The sequence below is a fragment of the Chionomys nivalis genome, chromosome 14 (assembly GCF_950005125.1).
Source record: "Chionomys nivalis chromosome 14, mChiNiv1.1, whole genome shotgun sequence".
Taxonomy (NCBI): Eukaryota; Metazoa; Chordata; class Mammalia; order Rodentia; family Cricetidae; genus Chionomys; species Chionomys nivalis.
This window is the reverse complement of record NC_080099.1, coordinates 7,363,503-7,377,445: the sequence shown is the minus strand read 5'-3', so window position 1 is coordinate 7,377,445 and position 13,943 is coordinate 7,363,503. Positions and strand designations below refer to the sequence as shown.

General features: G+C 39.0%; 1 protein-coding gene across 3 annotated transcripts in view; it reads right to left on the bottom strand.

The window, feature by feature from the left end:
• Atp9b (ATPase phospholipid transporting 9B (putative)) overlaps positions 1 to 13,943 on the bottom strand; it is a 196,040-nt gene that overhangs the window by 62,458 nt on the left and 119,639 nt on the right. For all 3 annotated transcript variants that reach the window (XM_057788553.1, XM_057788554.1, XM_057788555.1), the window contains one exon: positions 12,037 to 12,197. In XM_057788553.1, the coding sequence (XP_057644536.1) occupies positions 12,037 to 12,197 (161 nt within the window). The remainder of the gene's footprint in view (positions 1 to 12,036; positions 12,198 to 13,943) is intronic.

The window sequence follows — 13,943 nt, the reverse complement described above, 5'->3', positions numbered from 1 at the left end:
AAAGCCACAGAGAAACCCTGTCTCGAAAAACCAAAAAAAAAAAAAAAAAAAAAAAAAGAACATACAGAACTGTGGCTGCTGGTGTCAAAGGGAAGAATAAACACCTTTTAGAGGATAAACAGATGTACGGAGCACAGAACACAAAATCATCACTAAAAAGGACTTAGCGAAATAGGACAACACTCCCACACAAGGAATCACAGCTGCACATGTACCATGATCTATGTTGTGAATTTGGTCAAATGCTAAAGGAATAATTTGCCTTTAATGCTAAGTCTCTAAGGCACTCACACTCTACGGGAGCAGAGTAATGGCTGTCACTACACTGACTTGACTTAATAATGCCTTGACTGTACAGACCTTTATGCAGGGAGGTGCTAACTCTGACACGCTTTGTAACCCACTACATAAACATGTTAGATGCATTCCAAGTCCATTCTACTGCTAGTTTACCAACCATGACCCTGTTAGCCACAGACCTATTCCAGGTAGAACATGACAATTTGTCTTCAGCTGGTTCACTGAGCCAGGGCACAGCCATGACTCTACTATCATACAGTATGAAAGACGAATTGCCTTAGATGAGCAGTCTGCCAGGGATGCTGCCAATAGGAACGCATATGAAAATGTTTATTTTTGCAATTGTAGGAAATTTGAGGTGGATTTCAAGATGTAAACTGCCTTCATTTTTGTTCAAACAGTCTAGTCCCACATCTACAAACAGCTACAAATACCTGAAGAAGAAACTCAGAGTCTAAATACATTTCAAGTGCATTTTCCCCAAAATACACAATACAATTCCACTTAGGCCCCAGGATGCTTGCTATATTTAAGCTCTAATTTGTTACAATTAAACCTCAGCACTTATCACTGCCAGGTGAGCTGAGTCCCCAGCTTGCCTGAGAAACACATGCAATTCTCGTTGGGGAACGAAACTACCTGAAATAATTCACATGCCAATTCTAATCTGAGCAAAAGAAAAGAGAAGCCATTTTCATCAGAACTTTTAATCCAAATACAATCAAAACCATTTCCTACAAAAGCTAAGGCTGAAGGACACTGAGTTTTCATCTGACATCTTCCTGCATGTTTCATTCTGATGATACACTGCAGGCAGCAGCAGGCAGAACCAAAAGCTTTTTGCTGAAGAACAGCTCCAAGCAACACAACAGTGAACGCTGTCATCTCAGGACCAGTTGAGCTCCTCCTGGGCTTGGGATCAGCACTGCTACCTGAGGGACCTCTAACCTTAGTGAGCATGAGGACAGCAGTCACAAGGCTACTGCCTCCGCTTCCTGTTCATAGTGCTCTATCACAGCCACTGGCTACAGTTTCAGTCAGGCTCTCTCTGGATGGCCTGGCTAGATTTGAATTTGCTTTGGTAGATCTCGAACTCTTTATCCTTCTGCCCCAGTCTCTGAGTAGCTAAACTGTTAGAATTACAGCCCTGAGTCACCAAACCCAGCTAAATGTGTTAGTCCAGGTATAGAACTTGAAATCCTATCGTCACTGTTCCCAACAATCCGCCTACTAGCAAATGCCAGCATGGATCAAGCTCTCTGTTTAATGTGTATAATCTGGTTAGCATGAACTCATGCCAACTTACCCTCCTAAATTCTGACAACTGTCTTCGATGCTCCACATGAAGGAAGTCAGGCTAAGATTTGATGCTAGGTATAACTTGTGTCAATTTCTAATTTTCACATATGTCAGTTCTGTGATCTCTTACTAAAGGCTGACTTGATTCTAGTGGTCAACCACGGTTTCAAAAGAAAGTAGACCTTGGGTCAAGCAGGATTGCTCAGTGGGCAAAAGTCTTTGTAGAGCAAGCCTGACAACTGAATCAGATCCCTAGGACCCACATGGTGGAAGGAATAAACCAACTCCCAGGAGCTGTTCTCCCATTTCACATACAGATCAGGGCGTGCATAACTCAACAAAGAAATGCATTGTTCAAAGGTTTTAGAAGTACCACCATCAAATTAAGAGTCCAATGAGATATTACATATATTTGTAAACATGAGAGAGATCCTAATCATCCAAATACTATAATTCAGATTGACAGAGAAAAGTGAGCACAGCAAGAGTCCAGTGTAATGAGTACAAAGCAGCACAGGCATGTGCCGTATGTGCTAGTTTATGTCTGCCCAGCCTTCTACTCCCCAGTAGATACTTGGAACTACAGACTGGACCAACTCTAGGTATGTTATGTTTCTTCTGATATGTAATACCTACTGAAATTAATTTTTTATTGATTTTTATTGAGCTCTACATTTTTCTCTGCTTCCCTCCCTGCCTCTCCCCTCCCTTTTAACCCTCTCTCAAGGTCTCTATGCTCCCAATTTACTCAGGAGATCTTGTTTTTTTCTACTTCCCAGTAGATTAGATAAACTAGTCATAGTATTTAAGAATAACAATGAAATATAATTATAACAATATGTTATAATAAAAGTAACAAGAATGTGGTCTTTTTCAGAATGTTTGAGTATTTAAATTTTCAGACCATAGTTGGTTATGATGAGTGAAACTAAATTAGAAAGTGAAGGTCTGTGCAAGTGGGGCTGGTGACCAACCTCACTGCATGAAGAAAGGAAACTAGGGGAGGCGGGTAGAGTTCTGCTCTGGGAACAATAGCTGGTGTGCACCCAGCAATGCAAACTCTTAGCTTCTTGACTACAGAGCCTGAGATCTCAGCCTCCAATGTGGTATGAGCTTGACTGTGTTTTGTTTCTGCAACTTCTTCAAGGCAGGGAGCTACTGGCAAATCAACCACACAGACTTGAGTGGAACCTTGCCAGCCTGTACAAGCTTTAGTCCATCAGAACAGCTGTGTGAGACCCACGTTACCACCCCTGGACAGCACCCACAGCAGCCTCACACCTTTCTTACACTGTCCCAGCCTAAAATCACTGGCTTGTTATGTCATCTCATTTTGCAACTGTATGAAGTAATCACAGAACGTATAGCTTTTGGATTTGAGCTATTATACTCAACAAGACACCTGGTATGGTGTGAATGTTTCCTTACATTTTACTTTTAAGGCAAATACATACAAATTATGTATATTTTATATACCAATGATAACCAAAATTAAAGTATATTACTCACAATAGCAAAAAACTATAAAGTGTTTGAGATAAATATATACCCTAAAATATATACCCTAAAATAATACTGGCAGAAAATGTAAAAGATCTAAATAATGTTCAATAAAGCCAGGTTTTATGGCACACGACTAATTTTGGAACTTTGGAGGTTAAAAATTCAAGGTCAGCCTCAGTTACGTAGTGAATTCAAGATTAAGGTTAACCTAGTATACATGAAATTCTGTGTGAAAGATGTTCCTAAGTTATACAATGGGATGGTGTCAGGGTGACAGTTATTTGTAAATAGCTTTATAAATTCAAATATAATTCCAGTTAAATGAGTATGGCAGAATGTCATTAGGAGTCATTTTATTGTTACATTTTTTTAAGAACAGTAGTATTTGGTTTTACTCTAGATCCCTGGGTTATCTAGTCTCAGGTTCTTGGTCACCTAAGTAGTGTCAGATATGGGTTCCATCTTATGAAATGGGTCTGAAGTCAAAGCAGGTATTGGTTGGTTACTCTCATAAACTTTGTGCCACCACTGCACTAATATATTTTGCAGGCAGGACTCCATTGTCAAGCCCAGGGTTAGTAGATGGGTTGGTGTTCTCTTTTGGTAGCATTGAGAGGCCCTTCTTGTATCAAAGATACTAGCATGTACTGGTGAAGGCTCTGTGTAGGCACCAGCTCCACTTCTGCATGTTCAATGAGTTGTGTAGATGTTGTCTTCAGCAATGGAGACTTGCCAGTAGTTTGTGGAAAGCAACCTATAGTCTTTGCAACAGTCTGGATTGTTTGGGGATTCCCATGGAGCCCCTTAAGCTAACAACTCAATTAGACGCAACCCCTTCTTCGTACCAGAAGCACATTTGGTGACAAGAGTTGGTGAACTGGGCCCTCTTGGTGGAGTTTTCTTTTGATGAGTATGTAGTGTTCTTCCCTGTGTCTTCTTGATAGTTTCGATTTGAAGTCTATTTTATCAACTATAAAATTGCTACACCAGCCTGTTTCTTTGGTTCTTCTGCTTTTACCATGAGATGATATCCATCCTTGATGATAAAGTGTTTCTTGGATGCAGCAGAAAAATGAATCCAGTTTTCTAAACCAATCTATTAGTCTGTCTCTTTTCTTTGGGGAGGGGTACCATTAATATTGAGTTATCAATAAGCAGTGTTTATTGATTCCTGTTATTTTGTTGTTGCTGTGCGTGTCTATCCCCTTTTGATTCATTACTCTGAGACTGTTTATTCAGTGTGATTTCTTTGGGGTGTGGTTAAGTTCTTTAAGTTGGTGTTTTCCTTCTAGTTCCTTCTGTATGGCTGAATTTATAAACAGATATTGCTTAAATTTGGTTTTATCATGGAATATCTTATTTTTCCATCTATTGTGATTAAAAGTTTTGTTGTTTTTATTTTCTTAAAACTTTATATTCATACTTAGTTCCCCTGCAGCAACCTTAACAGGTAGGACCCACAATCAAGTGCTGAACATGAATAGGTTACTGCTTTGTCAGAGTAGCCGAGAGGACAAGCCACTTCCCCGTTTGACTTTCTGTTTTCCACCATTTAAAAACCTTATGAAGATATAGCCCAAGACACTACCCTGCAAATAGAGAGTAGCCTTTGCCATATAGAATCCATTGGTGTCTTGACTAGATTTGCCAGTTCTCAGAGAATGAGGTATAAATTTATGTTTTATATTAATTGTTTAGTCTCAGTGTTTTGTTACAGAAGCACACATGGACTAAGGCAATGCTCAAGCATCTGCGTATATATAAAACTCATTCCATTCTACTCAATTACAAACAATATTGTAGTTTAGCAGGTGGCTTAAGAAAAACATTACTGTTTCTGATAAGGTGAAAATAAGCTAAAGTGAACAAAGATAATTAAAAACTCAATGAGAAAAAAACCAACCCTGTAAAAACCACAAATACAAGAAGTCACAGTGGCGATCAACTATTTCGAGCTAAAAAGTACCTCAGTTGGTAGAGTGCTTGTCTCGCATGCATGAACCCTTGGCTGTGATGCCCAGCACCACACAAGAGTTGCCCATGACCCAGCACTTGGGAGATGGAGGGGGAGGGTGGAATCAATTGAGGCCATTCTCGGCTACACAGTTAAGTTCAAGGCAAGCTTGAGTTATTGAAATCATGAGATCCCGTGTAACAACAACAACAACAACATCCAAACCAACTTTGTACTTGTTAATAACAAAACTACTACACACGAAAGCTTTAGAGATCTCACTAAAATAATAAAAAGAAATTAATGACTTAAATACATGTATTCTAGGGGAGCTCAAACTAATCAGTTAAACATTTACATCATGAAGAAAAATACTAAAAACTATGTAGGAACAAAAAAATTACATCATGAAATAGAAAATAACATATGGTAGAAAAATTCATGAGGATAATAGTACGCATTTCCAAAAACCTACCAATGTTGTTTGGAAACTGATTTAAAAAGATAAGGAAGGAAGGACAGGTAAGACTGATGAAACGGAGTATGTAGCAGCCTTTAATCCCAGCACACTGAACGGGAGTCAGTCTCAACTGCATAGGAAATTCAAAGCTAGTAGGGGTTACAAGAACCCTGTGTCAGCGGACATTGAGGTCTGCTGAGAAGTCAAGAACAATGGCACTGGGTTTTGATCCTTCTGCACATACTGGCTTTGTGGGAGCCTAGGCTGTTTGGATGTTCACCTTAATAGACCTGGAAGGAGGTGGGAGGTCCTTGGACTTCCCACAGGGCAGGGAACCCTGACTGCTCTTAGGGCTGATGAGAGAGGGGGAGTTGATTGGGGGACGAGGAGGGATATGGGAGGTGGTGGCGGGGAAGAGACAGAAATCTTTAATAAAAAAAAATAAACAAAAAACAATGAATAAAAATTTATATCAATATGATAGACGTTATATATACAAAGGATAATAACGTAAACAAACTTGTGAATAAATTTGAAAATTTTCACATTTCTTGAAAACTTTAGTTTTGCCAAACTGATTACTAAGGAAAGCAAATTTGTGTAGTCTTTCTGCAGACAGGCTCCCAACTGTCTCCGTGACACGCTAGTGTTTAAAGAATAGACAGCTTCAATGTTAATGCTGTAGAAATGAGAAATGGGAGCGTCGTCATTGTTTTATGAGCCTGTAAAGCTTTCATTCTAAACTGCAAGAAATGCTATGAAAAGACAAAATTACAAGATTACCCCTTGTGGAAACTGTAGAAGCCGTCTTCCAGAAAATGCAGGTGAAGGGAATTTAGTGAAACAGAGATTGCAAACCATGGCCGTGTTAGCTCTTCCCCTAGGGATAAAAAGCTGGTATGGTACTAGAAAGTCAATCACTATAATTACCATGTGATCTATTTAAGAAACATTTTAAACAAGAAGAATCATGGAGAGATTTAGAAAATATAAAATTGTATTGACCTGAGAACAACTTGTAGCAAAAGGATCTAAAAACAATGAAAATGTTAGAGATTTTATTAAAAAGACGGCATGTTTAGATGTTGAGTGTTTCACCTTTGATAATGGGGGCAAAGGAAGAACGCACTTCATTCTTATCTTTATTGAATAATACACAAGATTTTGCCTATTAACAAGAAAAGAAATAAATGGTGCCAAGAATATATAAAAGTTTAAAAGATCCTAGATTAATAACTAAACTCAATGTGGTTTTACCAAAGTCATATTCAAGTAATAGAAATAAACATCATTTCTTTATACCAGAAGCAGAGATATAAAAGGGAACTTAAAAAAGAAATTTATAATAGGATTTAAAAATATAAAACATCTGTAAATTACTCTGACAAAAGTTGTATAATCTTTCTTTGGGTAAAGCTTAGAGGAAATCTAAATACAGTTAAGAGGTACAGCAGCAGATTCGTGACCAAGAGATATGAAAACTCAAAGCCACAGGAGGAAAGGTCTGTTAAACACTGCCTCATTTGAAGGCACATTATTTAGTTTGCTATTTGGTCAGCGGCAGACAGACCAAGGGAGCCCACCACAGGCAATGAATACATGACAGAGATGATACCAGTCCCTAGGAAAGAGCTGTTTTGTTGTTGTTTTAGTTTAGTTTTACAATGGGTGCTGAGACATTTTTTTTTTAAATTGGATATAAAAACTCTATCATATGCTACTTAAAAGAATCAGCTGTCTCGCATGTGTTCACTCCATGGTCTCTGTCTCCTTCCACCGCCGTAGGAGTGTGTCGTTGTGTTAGAATGTACACTTCCAATACCTGAAACACTGAGCTCAAGTTCCAGCATCACAAGAGAACTTCACTTCAGTGTTGCACAGAGAAGGCTCACACTCAGCAGACAATGAGAGGAGAACATGGTCTTGAGCAGAGGAAGATTTAGGCACACGATGTGACAATATATAAAGATTCATATATATTTAACAAGGTAAAATCAGAAACTATTTTGCTGGATCAAAAATGTCAAGCTATAGAGAAAGATGTCAGCAGAACAGGAATGAAAAAGTTAGAACTACATAACTATGAACTGTCCAAAAGACTAGACAAAGGAACGACAAAGTTCACAAAAAAGACACTCCTCATCAGTGGTTCTCAACCTGTGGGGTGAGACCCCTTGGGGATTTTTGAATCACCCTTTCACAGGGTCACCTAATTCCACTGGGAAACAGATACTTGCATTACAATTCATAACAGTAGCAAAATTAAAGTTATGAAGTAGCAATGAAAATAACTGTATGGTTGGGGGGGGTCACTACAACATGAGGAACTATGTTAAAGGGTTGAGATCCACTCCTCTATATTGATATTGGAATACTAAGTTGGTACCACCACTTAGCAAAATACTGGCAATACAAGCAAATGCAGCAAAGCCACAGACAAGTACACTGCCAAGTAATTCCATTCCTAGATACTTGATACCAGGAGCTCACGTGTGTTTATGAGTGTGTACAGCAACACTGGAACAACCCAAAACTTGTCAATTGATTTTGGACACATGCTTGGTGGTTCATTCATAAATGAGGATGGCAAGCTATAAAATATGGATGAATCTATTGAGTCATGCTAAACATTAAGACAAAAAGTTGTAAAAATGAAACTATTCAATATATAAAGGGATAAAACAAAAAATTCATATTATGTTTTTATATGCAAATGTATGTGCAATGTTCTTGAGAAAAGCAAAAAGTTAACCACGAGAAAAATATCTGACCATGTGGCAAGAACAGCATCATACAGTGCCCACAAACATACAGAATTATTGTCAATTAGAAATAAAATTGAAATACTCCAACACAGTAAAAACAAGCATTAATACTCAAAGGTTGCTGTAGCAAGCTGTAATATAGGGAACTCTTTTAAGACAAGCATTCTTTGTGGTTGTGTGTACACACCTGCTGAAGGAAGCGGCCCAGCCTGAGGGCTGTTCAGAACATAGATGTACGTGGATAGAACAGAACACACTACTGTATCAGAGTGTACAAAGCTTAGTTATCTACTCCAGTGTGAGAACTCATCAGGAGACAAAGACCAATCTCAGGGAGAAAAGTTGTTGGACAAGAACACAAATAAAATGTCCCAGAACCAACAATACGTTCTAGAGACTGCTGAGGAATTTGCTTCAGTGCGAGCTCACTGCTGCACCAATGCCACCAACATCTTTGCTAATTCAGCCTTCAGGGTGAGGACTTGGACAGGACCTGTGCCATCTAATCTTCAGCCTGCCACCCTTGAAATTTTGCTAAAAAGCCTCCCACATGTGCTGACTCAGTGACAGAAGCAAAATGAAAGAGAAACTGTCTCTTGCACCAGCAAGCAGCCCTTGAAGTTCAGTGCTCCAGAAAAGACACCGCCTGTACAAGAGGTTCTCAAGTGTGCCTCAGAAGGGATATAATTATCTCTTTGTCTACAGCATTTTTGCCACTCTTGCTCATGGATGCCTTATGCAGACGTCAGAGTCTCTTTGACTTAGCTCTGAGAAGTCAGTTTGGATTATTGATTAAAACACGGGGCATTTTAAACCATCTGGGGAGAACACACAAGGAACAGCAAAAACTTGACCCAAGACATCTCTTGGGTTCTACACGTGCTGACAGTGTGTTAAGAAGAACGTGCTGGTTTCTTTGTTCGGAGACATGCACAGATTGAAGGGATACATGTGCATTGTAGAATCATAAAACGTAAGCTATATCATGTAATATTTATCTTGGAATGACAGAAATGTAATTAAATGTGATCTCAAAACCTCACAGAACAAACAAAAAAAGACAATGTAAATTTTATCAAGTAGTTTAAAATTATTTTGCTTTAAAATTATTTTAATAAATTTAATTTTTAATACTTTCATTAAAATTTTTAACTTCTATAAATTTGAAAGCTTTCTGATTCTTAGGATACAAGAAGAAAAAAGCACTTTACTTCCTAGATTTGCATGTTTTGCAAAATAATACATACTTAAAAGTCCAAAAGCACCTTTAAATTCTAAAATGAATTGTTATCCTAATTTTATGGCAACATAGCAATAGGAAAACAAACTTGTTTTCATTAAAAATAAACCACAATTCTCTAAACAATCTGCCTGTGCTTTTCACAGTCTAACTCTCCTTCCTTCTGCTAAGTTGGTACAACTGCAGGTCCAGGTGTGCAGTACAAGGTAGTTGTTCATGGGAAGCTGAGGAGAGGTAAGGTTACAACACTGTCTAGTCAGGCTCTGCACACCTGGTTGAAGATGTTACACCTGCTTACTGAAAAACCAGAGCATAAAAAAGACTGTAGACAGCATGGTGCTATCATCATTTTGTAAGCAAGTATTTTAAAAGACCAAAGAAACTAAAATCATGGTAAGAAATGTACTTAAAAGGCTGGGATATTTCCTTTAACAGGAAGCATAGAAATGATTTTTAAAATCCCAAGAGATCCAACTAATGATGTGTACAATTTACTCCAGAAAAAAAATACTTCTAAACACACACACGGATATTTATAACTGACCACAACATGCAAACAATAACAAAGTAGTCCTGAAATATATTGTCATTAAGCTCAGATGAAAAAGCCTGTCATTCTATTCCCTTAAGGTGGGTACAGTTTAGCCTCTGTCTGGGACCTGTGAAGCCTGGTCTAGGAGTAGCTCTTCCTTTCAGAACTGGGCACTACTTTGCAACTGGTCGAATCTGGAGTTCCTAAGCAGGAGACACATTCTTTTTACTCTGAACAAGTATGTTTCCTCTTCAACTGGTGTCCAGTGACAGTGGGTATGTGCAAGGGGAAATCTATGAATGGAGGGGAAACAGACAGTGGAAAGGAAGACACTAGGCTGGAGAGGGCAGTGGATGCTGGAGAAGGCAGGAGAAGGAGGTAGATGGTCAAGAAGCTAAAAGAAGGTGGTGGATGGTACAGAGGGTGGGATCAATGCAATCCATGCATCTTTAGGTTGAAAGGGTACCAACTAAGAAAACCTGAAGAACTGCATAGCTGAGTAAATTCTGTCATAACTGCAGAATAAAACAGACACGTGACATCACACTTACACTCTGGTTACTTGACTACTTGATGGGTCTTTGGGGACAAGGATCTGTCCTTGAGTTCACTTATAGTATTCAATGTGAGTATACATGGTTATCTATGATGATTTGAACGTAAATAATTTCTAAAATCAGGTATGTACAGGAGCCCTTCTTGCACACTGTGCCACCTGGTTCTGGTACTGGATACAAAGCCAGTTGTTCACACAGTTCATATTCCTTTGGAGCTTACTGGAGGAGAGGAGTGTCAACAAAAAAGACAAGCATCAGCACAGACCCACACAGAACTGCATGTAGTCACTGATAGGACAGCAAGCACCTGCAGCTGCAAGGTGGGACCTTTTGACCTTTCTCAGGCCTGAGGGGTGCACTTAGGTGACGCCTGGATGACAAAACTAACTGTGGGTAACTGAGTAGCCAGCACTGCTATGTGTGAGGAGATTAATATGCAAATAGTCTTCTTCAAGAGGTGAGAGAAGGGAAGTTTGGCCTAAGTATCAGGCAAGGCTTGGAGACAGAATTTGTTCAACAACAATAATCTAGTACTTGCTTATCCTTCCCAAGGTCAAAAGTTTCTGAGCTGGCTGGCTTTGAGACTGTGTCAGAAAGTGAGGACTGTCCACATGAGCACTGATTCAGTATTCTAATGGCAGTGGCATACAAGAGCCTCATTGTCTGTAACACTGTCATCTTAACTGATATTACAAATGATGGTTAGTCCAGATTCAGACTTCATTCATGATTCACAAGGTTTATTCATATGAAAATTCTTAGTCTTTTATATAAGTAAACATACACACAAACACACTAAGGGTATCTTTGAAAAAGGTTTCCTTTTTTGTGGCTGTTCACACTATAATGAGTCTTTAAATAGGTATTGAATATTAACTGTTTACGTATCAATCTCATTATACTACTTATTTTGAAAAACAGTTCCTTTCAAAGAGTGCCTTAGTCAGCATATTACCTGACTTGAACCATCTATCAGAGCCTCCTTTAAATAGCAGGGACCTTGTTTTTTGAGAGAGGACCTTGCAATGCAGCCAGGCCTTAGCATCCTAACTATAGCTAAGGATTACAGGCCCATACCACTAGGCCTGGCTCTTTAAACTTTTAAACGCCAGCAATGCATGTAGACCCTATAGAACTGGACATAAAATAGCAACAAGCAATTTGTAAAGATTTTCTCCTTAGATTTATGTTTGAACAAGAGGTGTCTTCCAACTGTTAAGACCACATTATTAAACTCTCTCTAAAGTATGCTAGCAAAGCTAGTCATGTCTCAAATTGCGCTTCTATAGATGACTGGCTATATTCACTTGGGTTCCAGCCCCTTCCTCCTCTACAGCTTTGATTGGATAACTTCTTTCACAAGGGAAAAAACAATTTCAGCAAAATAATACATTATCAAAGAGACATTTTCTAATTTTAAACCTACCTTATGGGAATGATGTAGGAAAAGAGTAGGAGGAACCGAAAAAGATTACGGTACCATGGACCTGCAAATCCCTGTAAGGTTACCATCACCACAGAAAGAACAACTAAAGCCAGAAATAGTGCCTTTGTCAGCTGATTGAGTTCAAGGTCCAGCAAACCAACCTGAAGAAGAAGAAGAAGAAGAAAAGCATAGCATTAACAAATGGTTCAAGATGCCCCCATTCCTAGTATCCTTATCAGAATACATGAAAATGATAACTTGAGAAAATGATAGATTTTAATAGTCTTTATAATAATGCAATAAAAAAACATTTAATTTTCTCTTGACAAGCCTCTTAGAGATTTAGGTAGAATTTTAGAAAATTTTGAAATTTTGACAATGTACTGTAACCTGTAGAACATTCTCAGGGAGAATCTGCTGGTAAAACAGTATAACAGAGGAGACAACTCAGCTAGCACAGTTAGAGCCGCTGTGTGGGTCATTACAGCAAGATCAAGAATTATAAGAGCAGGGCATGGGCAGCCTTCTCCATTCCAGTCCTGCATCAAACTCCTCTGTAAGCAACACAGTCCATCTTCTGTGGCATGTCAGACCAGACAAGCATCCCTGCTGTCATTAAAGTATTTCTGAACACCTTCCACTCAGTTGCAGAGTCCCCAGGTACTGGACAGTGTGTGTGTGTGTGTGTCTGCTTTTCTGCTAGTCTCTGAAAGAACTTACAAAAATAGGCCAAACCTGGAGGTCACTTTAGGATTAGAATTTGCTTGATTTATCCAAGTCCCCCACGTCTGATTCCTCCAGGGTAATATACTACACAAAAATTCACTCTGGATTGATTACTAGCTGAGCACATAAATGTATGGAAAACTATATCAAAGAAAGCAGTTTATTTCTCCTTGATTTTGGAAACAACTGACACCCAATCAGCCCTTGTCCTAAAGCAAAGAGAACACAAACCTGGCTCTTCTGAAATGTGTAACTCCAATCTTGAGCTCTGGCAATTTTTTGGCTTTTCCCTACGTCACCCATAAAAACAAAGTGCAGTAGAGTATGCAGCAAGGAGGCGTGCTCCTGAAAGGGCCTCCAGCTTTATCACTGTAGGATAAGGAGCCATCAGTAGCCCACAGAGCACAGGTGTGCTGTGTTCACGGCTCTACATTTACCTTTCCATCCAGGCTCTTCAGAAAGCCTGTGGGACTCTGGGGACTAACCTCGGGAGAACATTTTTTATTTACCATTTTTATAGGACCTTGCTCTGTAGCTCTGGCAGACCTGAATTCCCTACACAGACTAAGCTAACTTTCAACAATAATCTTCTTTCCTTTACCTCCCAAATATTGAAAACAGGCATAAGCCACTGCATCTGACCCAGCACCAAACTCTTCTATGACATGGAACCATCCATAGACTAAGGTAGCTGGAGGTTACTGGGCACACACGTAATACCGAGCATAGGTCACAGCCTCTGCCCAGTGAGGCCTGGTAACGGGTGCAGAACTGAACTGGCTGCACCTGACTCAGGTGGCAAGAAGAGCAGTGCTACCAGGTGAGAGAGAGAGAGAGAGAGAGAGAGAGAGAGAGAGAGAGAGAGAGAGAGAGAGAGAGAGAGAGAGAGAGAGAATGAGAATTGGAGAGGGAAAGAAAAAATGATTGCCAAAATCTTAATTAGAAAAAAAAGCAAAATAAAACTCTAGCTCTCTAATGTAAAAGTTTGAGAATTAGCTCAGCTAATGTAATTTATTCTATAGTACCTTAAAAATTATCTTTTCCCATAGTTCATAATTTAGTTTAAATCTAGTTTTGATTAATAGTTGCCACAAACTCTTAGGAGACCACAAGAAGCAATTGCTAGAAAGAAAAAAAAAATCAAGTTTCCCAAAAGTTCATAAGTACAATTGTAAAGAAAA